This window comes from Hyposmocoma kahamanoa, unplaced genomic scaffold (genome assembly GCF_003589595.1).
Source record: "Hyposmocoma kahamanoa isolate Upper Pololo Valley unplaced genomic scaffold, ASM358959v1 65, whole genome shotgun sequence".
NCBI classification, from domain to species: Eukaryota; Metazoa; Arthropoda; class Insecta; order Lepidoptera; family Cosmopterigidae; genus Hyposmocoma; species Hyposmocoma kahamanoa.
In genome coordinates this window covers 13,381,249-13,403,693 of record NW_020653853.1, presented here as the reverse complement: position 1 = coordinate 13,403,693, position 22,445 = coordinate 13,381,249, and the positions used below count along the sequence as shown (strand labels likewise).

Sequence of the window (22,445 nt, the reverse complement as noted above, 5' to 3'; positions counted from 1 at the left end):
TGTTATCTTTGATATGTCTTTACCTTGTTCTAGCGAGTATGTTACATAACCCAGTAATTTTTCACCGAACTTGGCAACTGCCACCGAAGCGCTACGTATAAATTTTCTCCCTGATAACTTTGTTAAGGAACCTAATTAGCCCCTGACATCCGCCGAACAAAGAAGCTGAGAATAAAATACGTTAAGTAACTTATTGAGCCCGCAACAAACAAAAGCCTTCAAAACATAACCAAGATAAAAGTTATAAGATGGTATAGCATCCTACATCCAAATGTTGTTGCGAACACATTAAGATTGTACCTACAATTTCCTTCAAGTGGTTTTACGTAAATTTCACTTCTTTTTTCCTCGTAATTGTGGCAATATATTCACTTATCTCGAGCGCTTAATCCTTCCCCAGGTGGGGCGCTAATTCTGTGTTATCTTGCGTTAATTTCCCTCGCATAATCGCACCGCAAATTGATTGTTCCCGCGCACCGTCACGGGAATTGAATTAAAAAATATTTCCCCGCCTAATGGCCATGAAAAAAATGTACTCCAGTTTTTGTAGTCCACGGGAGCACATAATCTTGCTACGAATGCATTGTGACTTTTCAGCTGTAGTATGATTTAAGTCTAAATAATTTTAAATTGATTTTTTGTTTTAACCGGATGCTTTGACACCATTTTTTAAAATATCCATTTATTTTTTTAAATACGAAGAACAAACAACAAATTGTGCGTATAATCACGCAACATTTCTCCAAAAACAAATATTTCTCCAAACATTTTATTTTAAGGTATTTAATGCACATTGGAAAAGTTAAAATCTTATTACATAGACGATTTGTAATCATACATCCTTTTTTATTTTAATTTACATTGATAATCCACGTAGTTTCTCAAGTATCATAAACAATTCCCGCTCATTATGCCAATTGCAGTTTAACGAAGACTTTATCCGATTTCTGAGTTCAAATCCAGCAATAAAGAGTAATTTTCAACTACAGCTACACTCGAGATAGGTCGTTAGCAGTGGCGTGGCATAGAGGCGAGAGAACGTGGTGCTGTTATCCGCGATTAATATAATTCCCTAATTTATACGCGGCAAGCCGAGCCAGTTCTATTGTTATTGGGCCTAACCGCGGCTTTCAATTACACCTACGGAACATATATAGCAAGAACACTCAGCGTTTGTACAGTTAGCGAAAGAGTTTATACGTGACTGGTTGCTCGACGGGTATAGTCGGGAAACATGCTTCGACAATTTTGGCAGTCATCTGGGTCCATCGACTTCGAACAAGTGAGTTGGCATGTATGTATTACTAGTGATACGATGTATTCATACGCTGGAGATTTGAGTGCCCAGTAATAATAATAGTTAGCCTATATTAGTCCCACAGCTGGGAACAGGCCTCTTCTCATAATAAGAGGGTTTGGGTTGTAGTCCCCACGCGCACTCAATGCTGATTGATTGGGAACTTCACGCACGACATTAAATTCCTTTTCAGATGAGTGCAGGTTTCCTCACGATATTTTTCTTCACCGACAAGCTCATGGTAAATTTAAAATTTAATTTAATTCAAAAACTCAAGTGTAAGTTCGCATTCGAACGCACAAATGTGGCACAACTCTCTGCCCGAGAGGTGACAGGGAAGAAAAAAGCAATGGAAGTGCCCCAAGCCTCGACTACCATCAGAACATAATCATATGTTAAAAACGATGAAATCTTAATAATGATTGGTCGTAGTTTCGAATTTAAAAATATGTAACTAATACTGGACTGTTAATAGAATGTATACTTTACCCACTTGGCATATCTTTGAAAATTCAGTACCTATTGTCGCAAATTACGACGTTGTAGTTACATTGAAATTTCATACAGAGTGCTGCCATCTAGCTGCAATAGCTGAAAGGCTATGAGACGGACGATTGATTAACGTCTATTAACGCTCTCCAAAAAAAGGTCGAACATATTGCAGCGGTATAAGGATTACTTTCGTTTCTTATAACAAAAACTGTATTACGATAAACAGACAATGGAAAATTTAAAAAAAATCTTAACGATGATAAAACATGAAACTCCACCACGGACAAAATTATAGGTCTGCTATCATTTTTGCACTCCAAAGTAACAAAATAAAGCATTTGTCCACGATTTTCGAGGTTTTTCATGAGAAATTGACACGACCATAACGTACAAAGCGAAAATTTCGGACTGCGCTCAAGTATGTGAAACTCTGCGTGCCAAGTTCCGGTACACGTGCCATACCCTTTAAGCACTTCTACTGTATTTATTGTTCTGTGGGGCAAACCATTATGCTACCACGGCCCAATAGTTGGGCATATAATGGATTGATGATAATGATGAATTTAGTATCTTCATATTTTAATGACCCTCGTCATTTAATTGTCTTTGTGTTCACAACCAATCCGTAAACTAATCTATCCTGTTGTGTGTACAAGTACGTTCAAAATATTACTAACGCGTGTTACAGAGTCGTTTAACTTCGTGAAGAGCGTTGTAATTAACTCGTCTTACAGTACAGACTTGATTAAAGGTGGCTATTTGTTTTTGTTTCTTTGTTACAAGGTATTGTGTTCAAAAGAACAAAGGATACTTTTGGAATTTCAACATACATTTGTGCATAGTACAGACATGAAATTCAGGAAATTGTTTTCTTTCACTCCTTTTATCAGACATGACTGGCTTGACAATTTTTGATAAACGCATAAGAAAAAAAGAGAAAACGCTGAAACGATTTCAGACAGCATTTCGATTTTGAAGGGTAAGGGTGCATATGAAATTACAGGCACGTAGGATTTGTCAACTTATGTCTCAGGGTGACGAACACTGTGGCAGTGCCCCTCAGATCTTTGTGATTTAAAGTTCTGGGCAGCTCTGCAACTGCTATGGACAGACGTGTCACTTACCACCAGACGCACAACTTGTTCGTTCGTGACTTGGTATCATAAAAAAAGTTATTCATGTTGTTCATGGCTGTGAAGTTCAAGTCTAAGTCACGTCTTAGGAAACAACATTAAATTAAACCTTACTCACAATTAATAGTCACGACCATATCTACTTTAAGTAACAAATTGTGAAGCGGTTAGGTATATCACGAATTGCCATTTATATGCATAGTTTAAGATTATTCTGGAATAACTTAGTAAGAAATAACAACCGCACTCTAAATACCCTACGTGTAATGCAGTTCAGATATACGAAATTTCTTGCTAAGTGGATACTTTGAACGCTAGTAATTTATTGAACGTTTCAACACTACTGGCACAACATTTGAGAACACAAAAGCAGTTTGGGGGTTGTTAGAAACTCGCTATGCACAAAAATATACGTTTACTTAACATGGTGTTTGCTTTAAAATACTTGTTTTGTCGTTATTTTACTAAAACTGATTGTAAAGATAACAATTAATTGAAGGCGCAACAGAATACGAATTTAATACAATTTATTGCACTCACACCGCAAAAAAAAAAACAAAAATAAATTAATTAAAATAAAATGATTTACGGACACTTACACAAATTAAAAGTGGACAGGAAATGAAGTATAAACCTCAAATTTCAATTTAACTCTATGCCACTTTTATTAGACAGGTACATATCCTAAAAAAAATAACGTTAAAAATATGTAAAGGTCAAAGCTGATCTATCAATCCAGAATCTGATAAAAACCACCTCGCCTCTGTAACGATATAGATGATGTTGTTGCATACGAAATCCATACTGTATCAATCTGACTAACGCTACCTTATTTATGTATTTATTCGGTATGTATTTATAATTTTAAAAAAGTTATTTATGTATGTATTTATAATCCCCACTATAATAATATTCAATACAATATGAATTTTAACATCTATCTTAATGTATATATCCAGTTACAGTGAAACACAGCCCTTTAATGCCGTCAGGCAGACAACAACAAACGAGCAGAAAGAAAAAAAATATAATGGAAATCACTGAAACGTAATATGTATTTTCGCCTGAATATTTTTTTTTAATCACACATATAAACGTGTGATTAAAAAAAATCTATTTCAATAAAATCACTATCAACCGCCCGAGGTGAGCAGGCGCTTGTCGGGTGCAGGGTTGATAATTGAGCGACAAGTTGAATAAACTTCAACTACATTCATTTAAAACTCTATCCCGAATGAGCAGTTATTTTCCCATAAATTTTAGCAGCTGAAAATAACGATTCATTTCCATTCATGTACTACAAACGTCTGGCACATTTTTAACATCTAAGTACCAATTGCTTTAACGGAATTTTATACTCCACTTTATTGTTTGTTTAAAAGAAACGAACAAAGCTCAATTACAGGGCATCTACACTTCAAGGCACGTTTGTCGGACTGCACCATTTGCTGACACTATGACCAATCTTGAGGAATCGCGAACATATTGGACCTCAGGCCCTAGAGACCGAATAGGACCATTAAACTCAGTACACTGAACCCTAACAGCTACGTATAAGGTTGAAAATAAGTAAATAACTTTTGTTTTGATAGGATGGAGCTGGCAATCGAAAGACGACTAGTTTAGGGGCAACAAATCGCTTTACTTGTAATTCGCATCGCACGTGATGAGAATTATTGTTAGAGTCATTTGGTATTTGGTAGATTAGAATAACACGGTTTGTTCTGTAATAAACGAAAAGATCAGGGACTCCTCCAAGGACAGGATTTCGGGCTATATTAGACCTCGAACATATATTTTAAGTTTTTCGACTTGGATATGGTTCCTAATAAAATTGTGTGGTGTATTCACCGCCACTGCTCATACATAATTCACTTTAGATCAATAGGTTTTGCTATTTCTTTATATATACTTAGCAAAAAGTGCTCGCCAATCACAAACTATTTAAAGTTTTTTTAAAGTAATAAATTTCCGTCTGTGGGTTTTCTCGCAATTTTTCAAACCCAGTTCCTACTCGGAGAGCAATAAAAAAGATTGCACCCAATCATATTTTATTGGAGCAGGTATTTCGTAGCGCGTTAGCAATTTGCTACTGCAACAAATTCCTTAACAATAATCACAGCATGTTTCTTTCTTATATCTCATGAAAAAAGTAACAGTATGTATTTTTTTATCATGAAAATAATAAAAACTTTTGCTAAGTAATATAACCAAACTAATCTTCATAAGCATCGAATTGTTATGTACCTATGTGTGTTCCATATGACATATTCATCATATACCTATGTACAACGTGAAATTTTGATAAGTCTTTATTGTACTTCACTATGGTCATCAGGTGACACCTGACTCATTTGGCACATGTATTTATTTAAAAAGTTATAATTTTCTACAATTTTAGTGAAATAAGTTTCAGAAAATTATTGTTCGTTTTTTCTTTTCTACTATTAGATGAAAAACAGAGCAGAGGATTAATAACAAACCCTGGCTCCGCCTGCGCTCGGGACAGCATTCTCAGATCATAACAGCTGATTGGAAACGGAAATGCAACGAGAAGCTACAAAGAGTCGATGTTCATTGTTTTAACCGACTTCAAAAAAGTAGGATGTTCTCACTGCGACTGTATGTTTTTTTTTGTATGTATGTTACGCGATAACTCCGGTATTTGTAAACCGATTTTCATAATTCTTTTTTGTTAGAAGAGGGTATCTGCGTAGTGGTCGCATTTAATTTTGAAGAAAATCATCCACCTTTAAGGGTGGCTGTTCACGTATGAAGATTCATTTTTATAAATAGCGCCTAAATTTTGTTATATGGAGCAATTATTTTAATGATTGATTTTGCTATTCTCCAATTCAAGGCGTTTTTCTCTCTCAATATACTTTGATACTCCTGTGTCAAGTCCCGTATAGTGGCAAACTAGGGGACGAATCCGAGTTTGCGCACTTTCCGGGAACCGATTTCAATAAAATTTGGCAATTATATGTAATTCCACGTACGTTTGACGTCGGTTTTTTTAGTACTCTGTACTGAGATTATATAATGTGCAAATCTTGGTTACAAATAATTTTATCAAAAAACAATTTGTCACGAGTATTTCAATATAAGTGATTTGATTTTCATAATTTTGACTTAACAAACGTTGATTTTCACTAAACCAGTCTTTCGCTTTCCCAACTATAGTTATATAAAATTTTTCACGACATTTTCGTCAAACAGTATCATCGCTTAAGTTTAAAAAACACTTCCAAATTAACATCCGTAAAGTGAAGTAAAAGTTTAAGCTTACTCAGCACTGCCAATCCATGATTCGGTTTGTATACAAGTATACCTATAGACATCTCAGTTGTCGAGAAACCGGTCTACTCAGCAACAAACAAAGCGAAAAGCGAATTCGTTGGTTTATATCAACACGAGCCCGAAAATCAGCACATAAATTGGTAGGAACGCACCCGCGTAGCATCAGGTAAGTATGTGCGTATCTGTACTTGTTTTATTTTCTTGTTTATCCCTTTTGTGCGAATTTATTGACGTGATCTGGCATTCAGGCGCATGCGGTACGTGCTCACTTCCCTTCTTACCCCCGGTACCTCCTTCATATATAAAGAAATTATAACTTATCGACATTCGTTCAAACGATCATAAACCTACTTAAATAATTCTGCGTTGCCTATAGTTCTTAAAATTTGATTGAATATTGTAATATAAGTTTTGACGATTCGTAAAATAATAGCGGCTCCATAATCTCAGTATTCTCAAAAAACGCAAACAGAAATTGCGCTTTAGTTTTGCGTATTTTATTTCATAAATACGAAAGTTGCGGTGACTACCTTAAAATAGACATTTGGATGTTGATATTATTGGAAATCTCTGACGCACGGCATTTTCTGAAAAAATAAAAATATTTTTAAAATTACATTCAATTTGTTGATTGTATTATATACTTTCTAACTATCCTATATACTTTATGCATTTCAAGAAAACGTGACATTTTCATTGCAATGGCAATAATTGAATCAAACGCGACTAAAGCCGTTCTAAATGTTTACCAAACACTCGACTCAGTGCAGTAACTACCATCTCCTTCGCACATTAACACTTCTATTATTAACGTTTACAAAATTAGGCCCTCGACATCACCTACGTGACTACCGAAAAATTTCTTTTCTACCAAATAATAATAATAATAACCTCGGAAAGAACGTGCATTTTATATGTATCTTCTGATTTATCGCCAGAAATAGACTGAATTAGCTGGACGTAAAGTGTAATCTCGTCTGCCGATATTCGAGCGGCAGCATTCGTGAGGTACAGTTGTACGGTCTCCTTTACGATGAAAGTGTACGGTTGGCTTTTTACTTTCGCCTATTGGCTGTATTGCGTCGATACCAGAGATGAGGACAAAATTATGAAAGGTACTTAATTATTTAATTAAAAACGCTACTTACGAAGTAGTGTAAGTAGAATCAGATTGCATTATATTGTTTACATTACATTAAAAAAACGAAAGAACTTGAATTTGAAGTCTCGTAACTTACGTATTTTTTTTACTGCCATATAGATCATTAATATAGTATATTCATTTATAATAAAAACTAAGTCGTAATATAACAAGTAATCTCATCATTTATCAATTGCCTTTAAAACACACACAGCAGAATGTAAAATATAAATGAAAATTATGGCTACCTCCAGGCACAGTTAGTCAAGGCTATCTACTAGCACCCCGGGGAGTAGTACGGACTTGCGGCGACCGAAAAAGAAAGTCTAGTGTTCAAGTGTAGATTTAGTGCTCTATCACCTAATAATGTCCACTAAGAGGTTAAGGGAAATTTAGGAGGTGGGAAAATTCTTCGCTTTATTTTTCCTTAAAACTTTCTGATAGTTCGGTTTTAGATTTTTTCGAAGTTAAATTATTATACCAAGTTTACCAAGTTATGTTACCACAACCACGACTAATTGTTCTGTGGTAAATATAACCATTTCAATTTCACAGAGATATTATAGAAAGTTACCTGTATAAAACGTTTCAGCGTGTTACTGGCCGAATGAAATGTATGAGCCGTGTTTCGGTGGTTGCGCCGAGGTGTCGTGTGACAATCCCCGTAACCACCTGCGACCCTGCTATCCGTATTGTGAGCCTGGCTGCGTGTGTGAGGAGCCCTACGTGCGGGATGACCGCACCCATCAGTGCGTACTGCCACAGGATTGTTCACCGTCAGTATCTATACGTCTTTGTCTCTTAAAAAATAAAATTCGGAATGTAATACGTCCATTAAGATGGTTTTCCACCGATGAGGCGAGGCGAGACGAGACGAGAATTGAAATCTCGCCGGCCTATTTCTACCAAAAATTCCCATTAAAAGCGCGAGTCATCGCGACCTCGCGCTTGTTCGCGCTGTGGTTGTCGTTAGTGAAGATTCAGTGCTGTTTAGTTCGTCTAGCAACAAACACACGGCGGAAGAAACATGTCCCGTAAATTATTATTATTAAATATGTTAACGGAAGTACAATCAGATGAAACCATCTATTTTTAAAGTCTCATGTCGTATTTACCCCACAATTTCATGATTAATACTAATAGCCATCGCGAGACAGCACAGAGCAATACGGTTCAATATTACATCAACAAATATATCTATTTTCGCCTCGCATGGGCGAGGATGGTTTCGTTACTCCAGATCATTTCCACCGAAGATGCGCTAGGACCGAATTGAAATCTTGTTATACAAAATTCAATCCTCGTCTCGTCTCGCCTCGCCGGTTGAAAAGCTCTTTTACATACTAGATTTCATTGTTTTCACTCAGTGGCAGCAAACAGTATTAGTAGCAGTAGAGCTCCTTGTGAAAGGGTTAATCCAAGGAAGTACTGCCATGTTACCTATTTCTACCGCCAAGCGGCAATGTGAGCATTAATGCGTTCCGGCCTTGAATGGTAAGCGTGCTGGTGAAATTATAGCCACAAGGGACAACTTTTGTTCCAAGATGACGGGCGCAATGGCAGTGCCCTTCAGATCTTTGCGATTTAAGGCTCTGGCACTGCAGCTGTTATAATAATAATAATAATAACGCGCACAGTCAACATAGCCCCGCAATAGGGAAACCCTGTGTCGCGGGTGTCATGGACACACACATAGACAACCACAAATTACACCCAAACTCACGAGATAAATAAATGTAAGCCATACAAATATTTCTCCCGGCCCGGGAATCGAACCTGAGACCTCTGCGTGGCCACCGAGACAGTGAGTTATGGACAGGAGTGTCGCTTAACACCATACACACGACTTGTTCGTCACGTCACTTGGTATTATAAAAAAAAACAGTTGGCCTTCCAGACAGGCGAAAATACTTAAACAATCAAATCCTATCTCCGCTAATTCATCATGAAATCAATTCAGTATGAATGAATTAAATTTATATCTGAGTACAAGTGCAACAAAAATTTAAACTTCATATTTATCGCTCATCACTATTTCTATTCCAGGACACAAATGGGAATACCAGTACCCTCGAAGAAAAAAAGTAAACTACCGTCACCGCCGCCAGTTATGCCTCCTGGATCTAGCTTGCCCTATGACAGCAGAATGCTGCACTATAAGCGATCTGAAGGTGGAGAAATTATGGAGAACGAACTGTCTCTATCACCTCAGCATCCTGAAGAGCAGTTCAAGCGAGGAAACTCTGATATGTCCAGGATGGGCAACTACTTCAACATAGTGATCGCTCCACCTCCGATCAAAACTCTGCAGCCAAGAAAAATGATCTCTAACGACTATCGCGTAGCCCCTAAACGATACAGCTCATAAATAAAACTGTCATTTTCGAAAACACATTTTTTATTATATTAAGCAAAATACCTACATTCCTTACAACTACGACATATTTACACATCTGAAAAACATATAAGCAGTCATTAAATTATTTTAGAAGCCCAAAGAAAAATCACTAGAATATTTGCTGATAGAATGTTTACAGTAAAATTATCGCCAATATAATTGTTATTTCAGAAATTGAATTTATAATAATTATGTAGATAGTAAACTAGAAAAACAAAAAGTGCAACAAAAATAACCTGACTACTGTTCGTAACACGTATAGTGTACGATACAAAAAATAATAAAGAAAAAAGTCAACGACGATGACGATTAAAGTTAATATTGTTTACATTGGTTTTATATGTTCTTTTGACTTACTGAGCTACGATAAGCGGTTCATTCAACACATCCGCTTTACTTTATGTTCGGGTTCCGCGAGTATTCTCTTCGACGTTGCGGCGTGAAACGAAATATCTGCGCTGCCATTTTGAAAACACAATGGACTGACGGTAGATCCCCAACATGCGTAAATTATTGCTGTTGGCACTCCTTCTGTGTAAGTGCAATCAACGAAACGTGATTTTCAAGAAAGTAGTGTTTTTTATAAAGTAACATTTGTATTACAGATGATATCGTTGGTTCTGCATCAAGAATGGGTTATGACTATGACGAAATGGATGTCATAAAAAGACACGGCGACAGATCCTGGCGCAGAAAGGGGATGGTGAAATCGATGGAGCACGTATGGGACGACAGGAAACGACACGATTATGAACCAATGAATATAAATCCTCAAAGATACTATGAGGAAATGGAGCCCAAAGGGTATCCTGCTATGGAAAGACAAAGGCCGGAACCTGACTACAACAAGCGGCACTACGATGATATTGATAAGCTTCAGAAAGCACTGACAGCGCCGAAAAGTATTGAAATTGATCACCCGACAAATTTAGGGCCCAATATGCCATCGAATTTGCCACCAAATATGAACCCCAATATGAATATGTATGGCTTTTGTTAAAGTTTTGTTTTTAAAGAAAACCTTTCATCATACCTAACTCATTTTATTTGTACACGCTATCCATCACGATATTGTAGTCTTTAATTATTTCCTGCGACTCTAGTAACATAAATGTACTACCTTCTCATTTAAGGTCGCTGTTCCTGTATTTTTTGTAACATATATAAATAATCTTATTATTAATATAAATAATCTTTTTCGTTTTGCAGGGAAGGTCTGCCTGAGAAAAAAATTTCGACTGTAATGAATTGTGATAGACCACATGAAAGGTACCTTAATGTATATACTTTCTCTTCATTCCTAAGTCCTAAAAAGGCGTTTACTAAGATTTTCGCTACATTCTTGTAAAATTAAGGATCATTAGGTGACCGGTGAGTTTTTTATATAACAATAAATTGTAAAAATAAGAAAATAAAAAATCTTTAGACTTTCGTGTTTTTCAAAAAAGTATGAAGACTTCATTCAGGAGATTTCGTTAAAGTAATATAAAAAAGTAACAGGGGTTTTGGTTACAATTTTTCAATATTATTATATTAGATACGAGGCGTGCTTTGCGGGATGCGCAGCTGTAACCTGTGACAACCCAAGAGACCGGTTGCGCCCCTGCTACCCATTCTGTGAACCAGGTTGCGTCTGTGTCCATCCCTACGTACGCGATGACCGCACTCACAAATGTGTCCTCATTGACGATTGCACCAAGTAAGTTTACGATACATTTTTGACAATTTATCGATAGTTGCTGAGACCATTTAAATATTATAAACTGTATATTGGACTATCAATGTCTAACTTTATATTAGTTATAAGGAAATTAACATTATATAGATATATATAGATATCTCAAAACATCAAATAAAAAAACCGGCACAGTATACAAATGTAATGTATTTTTCACCTCACTAGCTCGGAAAGGCTTTCTTTGTCATTAGAAATCTGCGCGCAAAAGTGTTTTTTCCACACTAGCGTGGAAAAAGTTTTTGAATTTCGAACTTGACGATGGACTTTAGTGCACCTAACTTATTCTTTCGATTAAAAAATAATACATAATGACATGTTCAAGTACGCGATTTGTCGTACATTATTTATGTAATATAAATCCATTGGTATATTTTATTCTTATTATTGTTGACATTAAATTGACAACAATAACTAATTTTATTGATTAAGATTGTTTTTTTATAGTTCAATTGTTTTTTCTTTCATCTACCATTTTCCTCGCTATAGTGAGGTGAAAACTTGTGTGTTTCGCTCGACAGTAAAATTGTTTTGTGTCTCGTGTCTTGAAACCTTCGCTACACTCAGGATTTTATTCTTGAATTCAATCTTAGCATCCTTCGCTTGCTCAAGTTTCAATACAAGCACTCACGTCAAACAACAACTTTGCAGCCTTGCATGACAAATAACTATTGTCGCCTCCGCGGCCCAAAGGCCCATTGTGGATATTGCATGAGGAGTTTCAGTAGGACTAATGTGGGAAATCATTTTGCCTAATTTGGTTCCTGCCTGAGTGTTCTGGGTACTGCCCTGGAATCAGTTCCGTGATTCTGGTACTCAGACTGCGGAACTCCCTGGTTTGAGTACAGATTATTGGTCTTACACAGCATTATATACTAAATAAAAACAATACATAATCACTTTGTTTTCTTTTCTTATAAGTAACTTCTTTTGTTCGCAGAGGCCTCAAAGGAATCCCAGACCTTGGAGACGAATCATAGCCCAACATTTGCAATTCATTTTACGATTATTATTTAAGTCAATTGTAGTTAGTAAGAAAGTGCCTAATTAAATATTATTTGGGAATTAAATATTGTTGTTTCTTTAACATACTATTAGAAGTTCTAGCAAAAATACAAACTGTTGGTTCAAAATATATTGAGTTCCTAAAAGCGAGAATAGATTTCAACATACTAAAGAAACAAAAGTTAATACGCTTTATAATCAATTATTCAATAACTGCGACAACACTGTGCAAATATAAACCGTTTATTACTCTTTTTTATGCAATAAAAACAGGGTGACTATGCCAGTCGGTATTGCAGCTAATTTTCATTTGAATGTAAACAAATTACATTACATCCGTTTTTCTATACGAAATTAAGGACTATTTGATAATAGTCAATACGTTACATTCATTCAATTCATTACAATTAATATTGTTTTGAACAAAAACTTACAGGGCTTTGTTATTGTACCAAAATATTGTCTATCTCCGTAAATATATAAACTGCACGAACAAAATTGCTAAACACAGCCTAAGCCTTTGCTTTAAAATTGGTGATACCATTTGTGGTAACTAAAAAGAGTCACCATCATTTTCTCGCTATATGCAGTTTGTGAAAACCATTCACGCGTAAACTAGGTCGCCCTTTATCTTTTCAATGCATCCATTGTACGTTGACACAAAAAAATCATTGAAACGAGCCATTGTCTCACATTCGACGTAAGTTTTCCTTTTCAGTAGTTTATGGCATTTGGAAAAGGTATATTGTAAACTTTCCCGAAATAAAAGCTAAATATTGGGCAACGTAGAAAAAAAACAACAAAATGGAAAGTAGTAACAGTATGTGATGTCACGAACTTACTTAACACAAAGTTCAAATAACTGTTTTAAGTGTATAATATAATAGTAATTTTAAGTCCAAGTGGCAACATTTTTGTGTAAGGTGCAATTTTGAATTGACTTAATGTTGTCCTGGATAATATCAGTGTTTCTTCTGCCAACTTCCATCCGTGCACTTGGACATCCTAAATATGGTATGTAAAGACAATATCAATAGTAAAGTAATAATCATACTTACAATATTATTATCCAAGACACTTAACTACGTGGAACATTGTATTATAGTATAAACACAAAATTCATTGTATACTTATCTATAAAATACGAAACGTTTAACTTCTCTGATATTCTAATGTTCTTCTGATCTTTTATGTCACAGAGTGTGGAGAGCATGGCAGATTCGAATACTGCATAGATGGAATACCAGGCTGCATTGTGGGCTGCCATTGTCACCCAGGATATTATTTTGATACAGAGACAAAAATATGTGAACCAAAGTATATTGCTTTCATACATTTTAATCTAGTCCTTGTAGTTTGTGTTAATAATTTTACTACATTTGATTTTATTCCAGTGCTAAACTGGTCCAAGATTACAGACGTCTTTACTTTGGAGAAACAACTCGGATACCTTTAGAGGCTTACACAAGCGACACTGAAAATAATCTCACACCTACAACACTAAACCCCATAGAGCCCCAAATTGACAACATAGCAAAAGATGCCGACGATCTAGGTGACTGGTTATACAACCAATTCTTCAAAACGATTGAAAGCCAAGTAATAAACAAGACAGAAACTGTAAGACCTCCGACTAGGAGAAGCGAAAGTGGGCCGGGAAACTTTAGTAAATCAATAAATAAAGATATTAAAAAAAAATCTGGCAGAAGAAATGAAGGAAAATCGCGCAAAAAGTTAAGAGCGCAAGGTCGAAAAGATAAAAAGAAAAAAGAAACTTTAAGAAGAAAACTACTTCGAATTTCAGAAGACGACAGTCTTTTTGATTCTAGTGATTCTCAAGATACATATACAGAATCGAGTAGTGAAAGTGATTACTCTGATACCTCTGACAGTGAAGGAACTTCTCATGAAAGTGATAAAGATGGAAATGGAAAACGTTGTGACAAGGATGGAGAACATGGCCATAGAAAAATACTTATGATTAACAAGAAGCCTAAACTACCCTTGCCTCCATTTATTTTCTTACCTCAATTTGAAACTCCTTTTTACCCACCAATACCTTTGCCGCCACCACCAGTAATGCCAATGTATCCCATGGTACCAGTTCCACCTATGCCTCCGTTTCCATACCCAGGTATGTTGTTGCATCTATTGATTATGTACAGTCTCTGCACACATTAAAAAATATATTTTTATTGAAAGATAATTTACCTCTGTCGCATCATCCTAAAAAGTGTTATTTTCGTATAATTAAAGTATTAAAACTTGCTGCTATGATACTTCTAACGTTAACTGCAGAGAGAAAGTTACATCACCTACCATGAATTATGTTTTCTGCATTAAACTTTTACTTACAGTAACTTGCCCGGATGACGAGAAAACGGAAACTACTACCAAAAAAGATGAACCTGTTACGGAAAAACCAGATATTAAACCAGATAACAAAACTGATAAATCTCCAAATCATATTACAACTGTCAAACTAAGCGATACTACATCTCCCTCATCAAGTGAAACTGAATCAACCAGTGATCCAAATAATGAAAGTGATCCAACTGAAACACCTTCGTTAAGAAACTTAAAAAAAAAGAAAAATGTAAGTTTCACTAATATAACTTAGTCAGAACAGTATCTTAAATACAAACACTGCCCACCATCGTTATCGCCATCGTTAAAATAAAGGATACTTGACCATCGCCCAAAAAAATGACTCTTCATGGAATTAACGAGGAAACAAAACGAACAGGGCAAACGCTATAATCGAATTACTTAATGGCGGTGTTCACTAGCAATAGTAGACCTCCTTGTGAAAGAGTTCGTCCATGAAATATATTGCCACCTTACCTACTTCTGCCGCTAAGCAATAATGTGAATATTACTGCGTTCCGATTTTGACGGGCAAGGGTGCTGCTGAAATTACTAGCACGTGGGACTTGTCAACTTATATCTCAGAGTGACGGGTGCAATGGCAGTACCCCTAAGATTTAAAGCTCTGAGTGGCAACTGTTATGGATAGGCGTGTCGCTTACCACCTGGCGCACGACTTGTTCGTCCCGTCATTTGACATTATAAAAAAGTATGGAATAATAAAAATGACCCATTAATGATTAACGATTTCACATTTCTTTATATGTTTGAAGAGTTTTGAAAGCCGCTTCTCAAGTAGGTAACAATAATTCTAAGTTAAGGAAATAAATTTCCTTAATTTCAGCTTTTTTCGATAGGTACATAGTCTAAATAAATTATCGACAGTTATTATGTTTTGAAAAGACTGACTTAGAAGTTGTATGAATAGGTTCTTTGATTACATTCTGTAAATCTCAGCTTTTAAATTAGTTTATTGTTACAGGTGCGGTTAGGGAAAACGTCTATAGCAGATGGGGAGCAAATGAAAAAAAAAAATAAACGTAAAAAGAAACCAATTACCCCATACCTTCCAGATCCGTTTGTGGATATGTACAATCCACAGGATTTTCTTATGAAAGATTTCGATAAAGATAGTTTTATAAGTAAAACAAAGCAAATAGAAGATAAATCAGGACCCAGCGATGTCGATTTTAAATATTTGGCGCAACTTATACACAAATTGGGGCCTAATGATACTAAGAAGATCGATGATACAAAATGGGACATGATAACCCCTTTGAGAAGAACTTTAAGTCAAATTGAAGGAACTGGGAACCATCTTATTAAAACTGATGATTTTTTTCAAACGCGAAGAAATTTTGATACACATGTTCGCAATTTAGAAAGACACGATGATTTATATTATACAAAACTAGGCCAACAAATAGCATCTTTGATTAGAAATGTAGATGGTATCAACGGAAGGCAATCGGAACAAGTATCTAATTCACTTTCTAATATAGGCGTCGACCTTCATCAGCTTGGACCTAATCTATTTAACCAAAGCTCCAGCTCCTCACTTCAAGGCTCCAGCTTGCAACCGAATCAAAACCCCTACCTGTACAACGTTAAGAAAAGTGCACCTTCTTCGTCACAACAAATCTTATATGAAAACTACGGTCCGCGTTCTTATTGGGAAAGGTCCGTGAGATCGTTACGTTATCCAGAAGTATTACACCCAAAAACTGATAATCTTTATAAGCTAGAAAATAGATTAATAATAGTAGCTTCTACAGAACGCCCTTTAAGTTTAACCGAACTTGAAAATATTCTGACTATAATGGTTAAAGCTAAAACACAATTACAAAAACATACTAACAATATATTACCCAATGATACTGGCAATGGAAACCTTAATGTGAATTTATTGCCTCAACACATGGAAGTGAAGACATCAGCTCAAAATGATAATACTTTCCACAGATCCACCGAAACGGATACTCCTACAAAGGAAATTCACATAAATTCTGATGAAATGGTTCTCGACGAAGACGAAGTAACGAACTTCAATTTTTTGTCCAACAAAAAGAAAATAACAGATTCTATCATCATACCCAACAGAAAGCCATTACTAAAAAAAACTCCTGCTAAAGTACAATTGACAAATGTGACTCCAAACAAAAAACTATTAGGAACGAGTAACATGACTCATAATAAAAAGCAATCAAAAAATATCGGTAAGACGGATAAGGAAAAAGAAGACAAAAAGTTTAATGAGAGCCCCAATAAAAAATCACTGGTCAATTTAAACCTCTCAAACATCGCTGTGAATACCAACAAAACAAATTTTAAAACTATAAAAAGTGAAAGATTTAGTTTTGATAATGTGGCTCCCACTAAAAAAGATTTAACAATTTTTAATTTGATTCCTAACTTTAAGGAAACTGTCAAGACCTTTCCGTGTGAGAAAAATACTTTAATTACAAACGCAATCAACGATCAGCAGCAACAAGAAGCACGATCCATGATAAGTAACGTTCGCCGCAATTTACAAGGAGTTCTGTTGCACAACTTTAGAAATATATCCACTTTAATAACAAGCTTACCCAATGTTGAAATAAGAAACCATATTAATAATTCACACATTAATATTAAGGATATTCTGAAATTGCAAAGATTAACTACTAATAAATTAAAAGAGATAACTAATGCACATAATCAGATAACCAAAGTTACGTGGATAACTCCAAAGGTTGCACAATTTATTACAAACCCCGAAAGATCTTTGTTACAACCATCTGACATTCAACAAACTTACAGAAAAACAAGTATCTTTCCCAGCAATAGGCCCATTTTTATTGGGAAACCGTTGACATTTCAATTACCAGTGAAAACGCAAATGTTCAGGAGACCACAAATGTTTTTTAAACAAAATGTTAAAGGAGGATCATATTTCAGTCACCATTTAAACATGTTTAAATAATCTATTAGTAGGTAAAAAGTAATCGAAAAGAACAATACACGCAAGTAAAAATTAAAATTTCAGCAAATAATTTTGAAAGCTGGTACCACTATGTGGTCTGTGGCTGGTATACCTAAAGACAAACATCATAGTGTATTAAATAACTTTTTCATAATAAACAAATAACATTTTTTTTATACTAAGTAAGTGCGTATTTGACCTCCATCTCACCCAATGGAAAGTGACAATGAGGTCGACGATGGAGCATGCATATCTAAATAATGCCTATTCACTCTCGCCTTGAAAAGGTTCAAGTTATAACGTCCAGGGAACAATTCTGCAGGCACGGAATTCCACTCCATAGCCATTCGCCATATGAATGTGGACGCATAACGCTTCGTGTGAATCTTTGTAATATCCACTACATAGGAGTGGTATCCAAGCCTACATCTAGTCCCCCGATGATGGAAAGGGGAAGGCGGAATCAAATCGTGTAATTCCATCGCACACTCTCCATGATATATCCTGTAAAATACCGATAAGCCGGCAACTTTACGGGGCGGTGTACATTGTATTAATTAACTGTGTACTATTTTCTTTCGAAAACATTTTGCATATTGTATGATGGCTTAGAAATAAAAAGATAAAAGCGTTTGTACATAAATATTTGAGAAGCCATACTTAATGGTAATTATATTGTAAGCATTTGATTTGAGTGCTCTGTCTTTGTCATGAAATAACGCCACATAGTAATATTTCCTTGTAGTATTAATTTATTACTTATTTTTAAAACGCGGTCACGCTGCGCTGACTTCGTTAACGTACATACGTACTTTCACATTTACTGTAATTTACAATGGCTATTATTTATAAATGTGTATACTATTTATTATCTTACGTTTTATTTGATCCTAATAGGTCGTTGCTAGCTTTAGTAATATTCTTCACAGGGGATTTAATCCCTATTTGGTAAAGCGGACTACGCCCGCTACGGCAGGCAGAACAGCGGCCTAACACGCTGCATAGGATAACAACAACTCGTGAACTGAAGCGCAAGCTACGCAATTGCAACGAGCGTATTTGCTGTGCATATCACGGAACAACAAATATAGTAGAAGTATTTAGTGGGCGTGACACGTGTACCAACAGTACGCGGAGTTCCACGTATGCTCTTGTCAATTATCACACGCGAAATCTCCAAATCGTGGAAAAATGCCTTATTTTGTTACTTTGGACTGCAAACATTTTTATATCATCGTTAACTCTTATTTAATTCAAATTTTAATAAATTTTTCATTTTCTGTTTTATCGTAATATATTGTTTATTATTTATAAGAAACGTAAGTAAACCTTATACCGCTGCAATCGGTCGACTTTTTTTGGAGAACGTTAATAGGCGTTAATCGTGACTCTAAGATCGAACTTCGACACACGCTATTCTGACAATATGTTACATCGACATGATTTTACTCAGATATTACGCTACTCCGACAATATGTTATTTCGACATTACTTTACTTGGACACTACGCTCCTCCGACAACGTTAATCGTTTGTTGTCTCATACTCCTTCAGATATTGCCGCTAGATGACAACACATGGAATGAAATTTCAATATAAAATCGAAACATCGTAACTTGCAATACTATGTATTGTAATACTTTCAACGATATGCCAACTGGGTAAAGTTTAAATTATATTTACAGTCCAGAATTTATTACATCTTTTTAAATTAGAAACTACGACCAATCATTACAACATTTCATAGTTTTAACGTATGATGATTATGTGAGTTTTGGCAATAACAAGTGTTAAGTATAATGACTCTGTCCATTTCTAAAGCAGAACATTACATGATTGATGTTGTTCGTTGTTAAAATGGTGTCTTTGATGACGAGTATGGGGGCCCTTATCATTTTTAGTTTATGTAAATTATTTAATTATTTGTGCGTATAAATTTGTCGACCGTGCTACTATAACACAACTGTTAATCTGCAGTAAGCGTCCTAAATGTAAAAACTCATTCTCGTTTGGTGATTCAACGGTGAAATAGTTTTCTTTGTCCTGTCAAAAAGGTACCACATCCACGTTACGTGTTTTGAAAATAGGCTGCTGGAAATTTATGTCACGGGGCCAATAGACTTAGAACATAAACTAATATATATATATTATTATGTAGGTACTTCCGAACCCAACACACTGAATGAGACGCAAACTAAAAATATTATTATTATTGTAGTGTATTTTTTTTCAAAGTTATGTAGATAATTTGAAATGGTCACTATTGTCTTACACTTTACTTTGTATTACTTATAGTATTATAGCATTATTTAGAGTAGCGGTAGAACTCCTTGTGAACAAGTTCATCCAGGTAAGTACTGCCACCTTACCTATTTCAGCCGCCAAACAGTAATGTCAGCATTACTGTGTTCCGGTTTTGAAGGGTAAGGGTGCTGGTGAAATTGCGGACACGGGACTTGTCAACTTATGTCCCAGGGAGACGGATTCAGTGGCAGTGCCCCTTAGATCTTTGCGATTTAAAGCTCTGAGTGGCAACTGTTACGGCGTGTTGCTTACCATCAGGCACACAACTTGTTCGCCCCTTCACTTGATATTATTATATAAAAAAAATATAAAATAAAAAAACACTTGCTTACTGATAGACGGATTGGTTATTTTAGTTTTGTTGTTAGACAGTACACTGTTACCTATATTTGACTACTTCGATTGTTTTTAGAGTGATTAAATCCAATAACTGTGTTAGTCATGCGATCAGAATAATAAATCGTACTATTCACAAATTGACAAATCGAATGGACGATGGACAGACAACACATATCTAGTTACGTCCGTATTTGGTACACTTTTCTTTGCGAAAATTAGTTTTGTATTAGCTATACAAATTTGTATTGTAAAAATAATGTGACATAATAATATGATCTTTTTTATAATTGTATGTTTTTTATGATACCAACGTAACGCGATGAACAAGTCGTGCGCCTGGCGGTAAGTGACACGCTTGTCCATAACAGTTGCAGTGTCCATTCGCTTGCAGCAATTCTTCATATAAATTTATAAAAAAAAAGGGACAGATTATTTCATCTTGGTAAGCAATAACCAACTCGCGCTAAACTTCATTACTTTTATTTTTATCTATATTTACTCCAAGGCTATTTTTATTAGACACAAGGTAATGAAGAAGCCAGATAATAATTATTACTTTGTTTGGTTCCAATGATATGTGCTTATGAGCGTAACTTAGGTTTTATTTCTATATTACACCTTTACTACATCTTGTTTGTTGTAAAGGTTTAGAATTGACTGGAAAAAAAGAAATAGAAATCTTTGCTACGATTCTCGGTAGAATCAATTCTGTAAATGTACGTTTTTTTTTAAATAATTGATCTCGTAGAGCAATTCTAATTTTATAACAGAGGAAAGGCACTTAGCTGAACGAGTATGACAATAACGAAGGGACGTGAGATCAAGTACTTAATTGGTGTAAAAGAAAATACAAAGTAGCAAGCCTAAACAGTGATTTGCAAATTGTGATCTTGGCAATTCCACAAAGCGAGAATAAATTGAAGATCGTAATTAGTTGGAGTCGGGTCGGGACGCATTAAAGTGTGCGGGCAAAACATTGGTCCCTCGACCCGCCAGCCTTTGCCGCAAACCCTCCCGCCTCTTCTACTGTGCCTATTTTAATCCTCGTATTTAGATATGACCGAAATAACGAGGTCCTGTGGTTTTATATATTTTATATCTTTTTCGCCTATATTTAGTACAATTTATTTTTATATACAAAATCATTAAAGACGAAAAAAGAAAGAATCTGTAAAGAAAATCTATAAAGAAAAGAATGAGAATATAAGAAAAGAAATCTATAATAAATAAAACCAAATTGAATAAAATACCCAAGTTGGCTCGAAAATAGTTCATAAGACTGGAACGAAAGTTAAAACAGCAAACATTGTTACTTACCGAAACCTCAACAATACGAATTCACTTTCACACCAACGTACAATCCCAATTTTCTTTACAAGAGAAAATGAAATTGTTTTACCAAACCTTTGTTGTTGCGATCAAACATCGCGTAAACTTACGTACTGAGGCAAATAGGGCCCGAATTTATTCGAAGCTGAATCGAGCGCGTTTCCAATTTTCATATTTCCACCGCGAGTGCCTCGTCTCGATTTCTAGTAAATCGCTGCGCAATATTTTACAAAACCAAATTGATTTACAATGGTTGGTATGGGTGAGTGCGGTCACAATTTCTTGTAAGCTATTCCAAATGGTTTTTATTGTATAATTTGAACATAATTCCCTAGTAGTCGTATTTCTGGACGGTCGATTTTTCGTAAGATAGAGATACGCATTTGCAATAAATTGTTTAGCCAATAACTTAACTACTTTGTATTAGGAACAGATATGATGTATTATATTATGAGTTTCCACTGCATACAACTCCATGAAAATCAGGTAATCGTGACAGCCTACATCATAACATCATGAAATTTGTACAAAACTTAGTGGATTAGTGAATCAATTTGAATTATTTTGTCAAAATGAAATAAAAGCTAACAAATAAAATAAAATAATAAACGTTAACATTTAAAATAAATATCAATTGTGCACGA

At 35.3% G+C, this 22,445-nt stretch overlaps 3 protein-coding genes across 3 annotated transcripts; all 3 read left to right on the top strand.

Annotated features, from left to right (window-relative positions):
• Positions 1 to 7,028: 7,028 nt before the first annotated feature.
• LOC113231397 lies at positions 7,029 to 9,743 on the top strand. The gene is made up of 3 exons (XM_026465699.1): positions 7,029 to 7,337; positions 7,956 to 8,139; positions 9,410 to 9,743. Exons 1-3 carry the CDS (start codon positions 7,256 to 7,258, stop codon positions 9,729 to 9,731), a joined length of 588 nt encoding a protein of 195 aa, XP_026321484.1. The 5' UTR covers positions 7,029 to 7,255; the 3' UTR covers positions 9,732 to 9,743.
• Positions 9,744 to 10,152: 409 nt separating this feature from the next.
• On the top strand, positions 10,153 to 12,518 carry LOC113231551. Its single transcript, XM_026465874.1, has 5 exons — positions 10,153 to 10,296; positions 10,367 to 10,745; positions 10,971 to 11,030; positions 11,299 to 11,460; positions 12,437 to 12,518. Exons 1-5 carry the CDS (start codon positions 10,263 to 10,265, stop codon positions 12,474 to 12,476), a joined length of 675 nt encoding a protein of 224 aa, XP_026321659.1. The 5' UTR covers positions 10,153 to 10,262; the 3' UTR covers positions 12,477 to 12,518.
• Positions 12,519 to 13,286: 768 nt separating this feature from the next.
• On the top strand, positions 13,287 to 18,682 carry LOC113231529. The gene is made up of 6 exons (XM_026465852.1): positions 13,287 to 13,515; positions 13,701 to 13,818; positions 13,896 to 14,635; positions 14,859 to 15,097; positions 15,851 to 16,730; positions 18,576 to 18,682. The coding sequence occupies exons 1-6, from the start codon at positions 13,446 to 13,448 to the stop codon at positions 18,680 to 18,682; spliced, it is 2,154 nt and encodes a 717-aa protein (XP_026321637.1). The 5' UTR covers positions 13,287 to 13,445.
• Positions 18,683 to 22,445: the final 3,763 nt, after the last annotated feature.

Coding starts and splice junctions, on each gene's coding strand:
- LOC113231397 (XM_026465699.1), top strand. CDS start 7,256: ATGAAAGTGTACGGTTGGCTTTTTACTTTCGCCTATTGGCTGTATTGC. Junction 7,338..7,955: donor TGAGGACAAAATTATGAAAG/GTACTTAATTAT, acceptor AAAACGTTTCAG/CGTGTTACTGGCCGAATGAA. Junction 8,140..9,409: donor CTGCCACAGGATTGTTCACC/GTCAGTATCTAT, acceptor TTTCTATTCCAG/GACACAAATGGGAATACCAG.
- LOC113231551 (XM_026465874.1), top strand. CDS start 10,263: ATGCGTAAATTATTGCTGTTGGCACTCCTTCTGT. Junction 10,746..10,970: donor ATGAACCCCAATATGAATAT/GTATGGCTTTTG, acceptor TTCGTTTTGCAG/GGAAGGTCTGCCTGAGAAAA. Junction 11,031..11,298: donor TGTGATAGACCACATGAAAG/GTACCTTAATGT, acceptor TTATTATATTAG/ATACGAGGCGTGCTTTGCGG.
- LOC113231529 (XM_026465852.1), top strand. CDS start 13,446: ATGTTGTCCTGGATAATATCAGTGTTTCTTCTGCCAACTTCCATCCGT. Junction 13,516..13,700: donor ACTTGGACATCCTAAATATG/GTATGTAAAGAC, acceptor TTTATGTCACAG/AGTGTGGAGAGCATGGCAGA. Junction 14,636..14,858: donor GCCTCCGTTTCCATACCCAG/GTATGTTGTTGC, acceptor TTTTACTTACAG/TAACTTGCCCGGATGACGAG.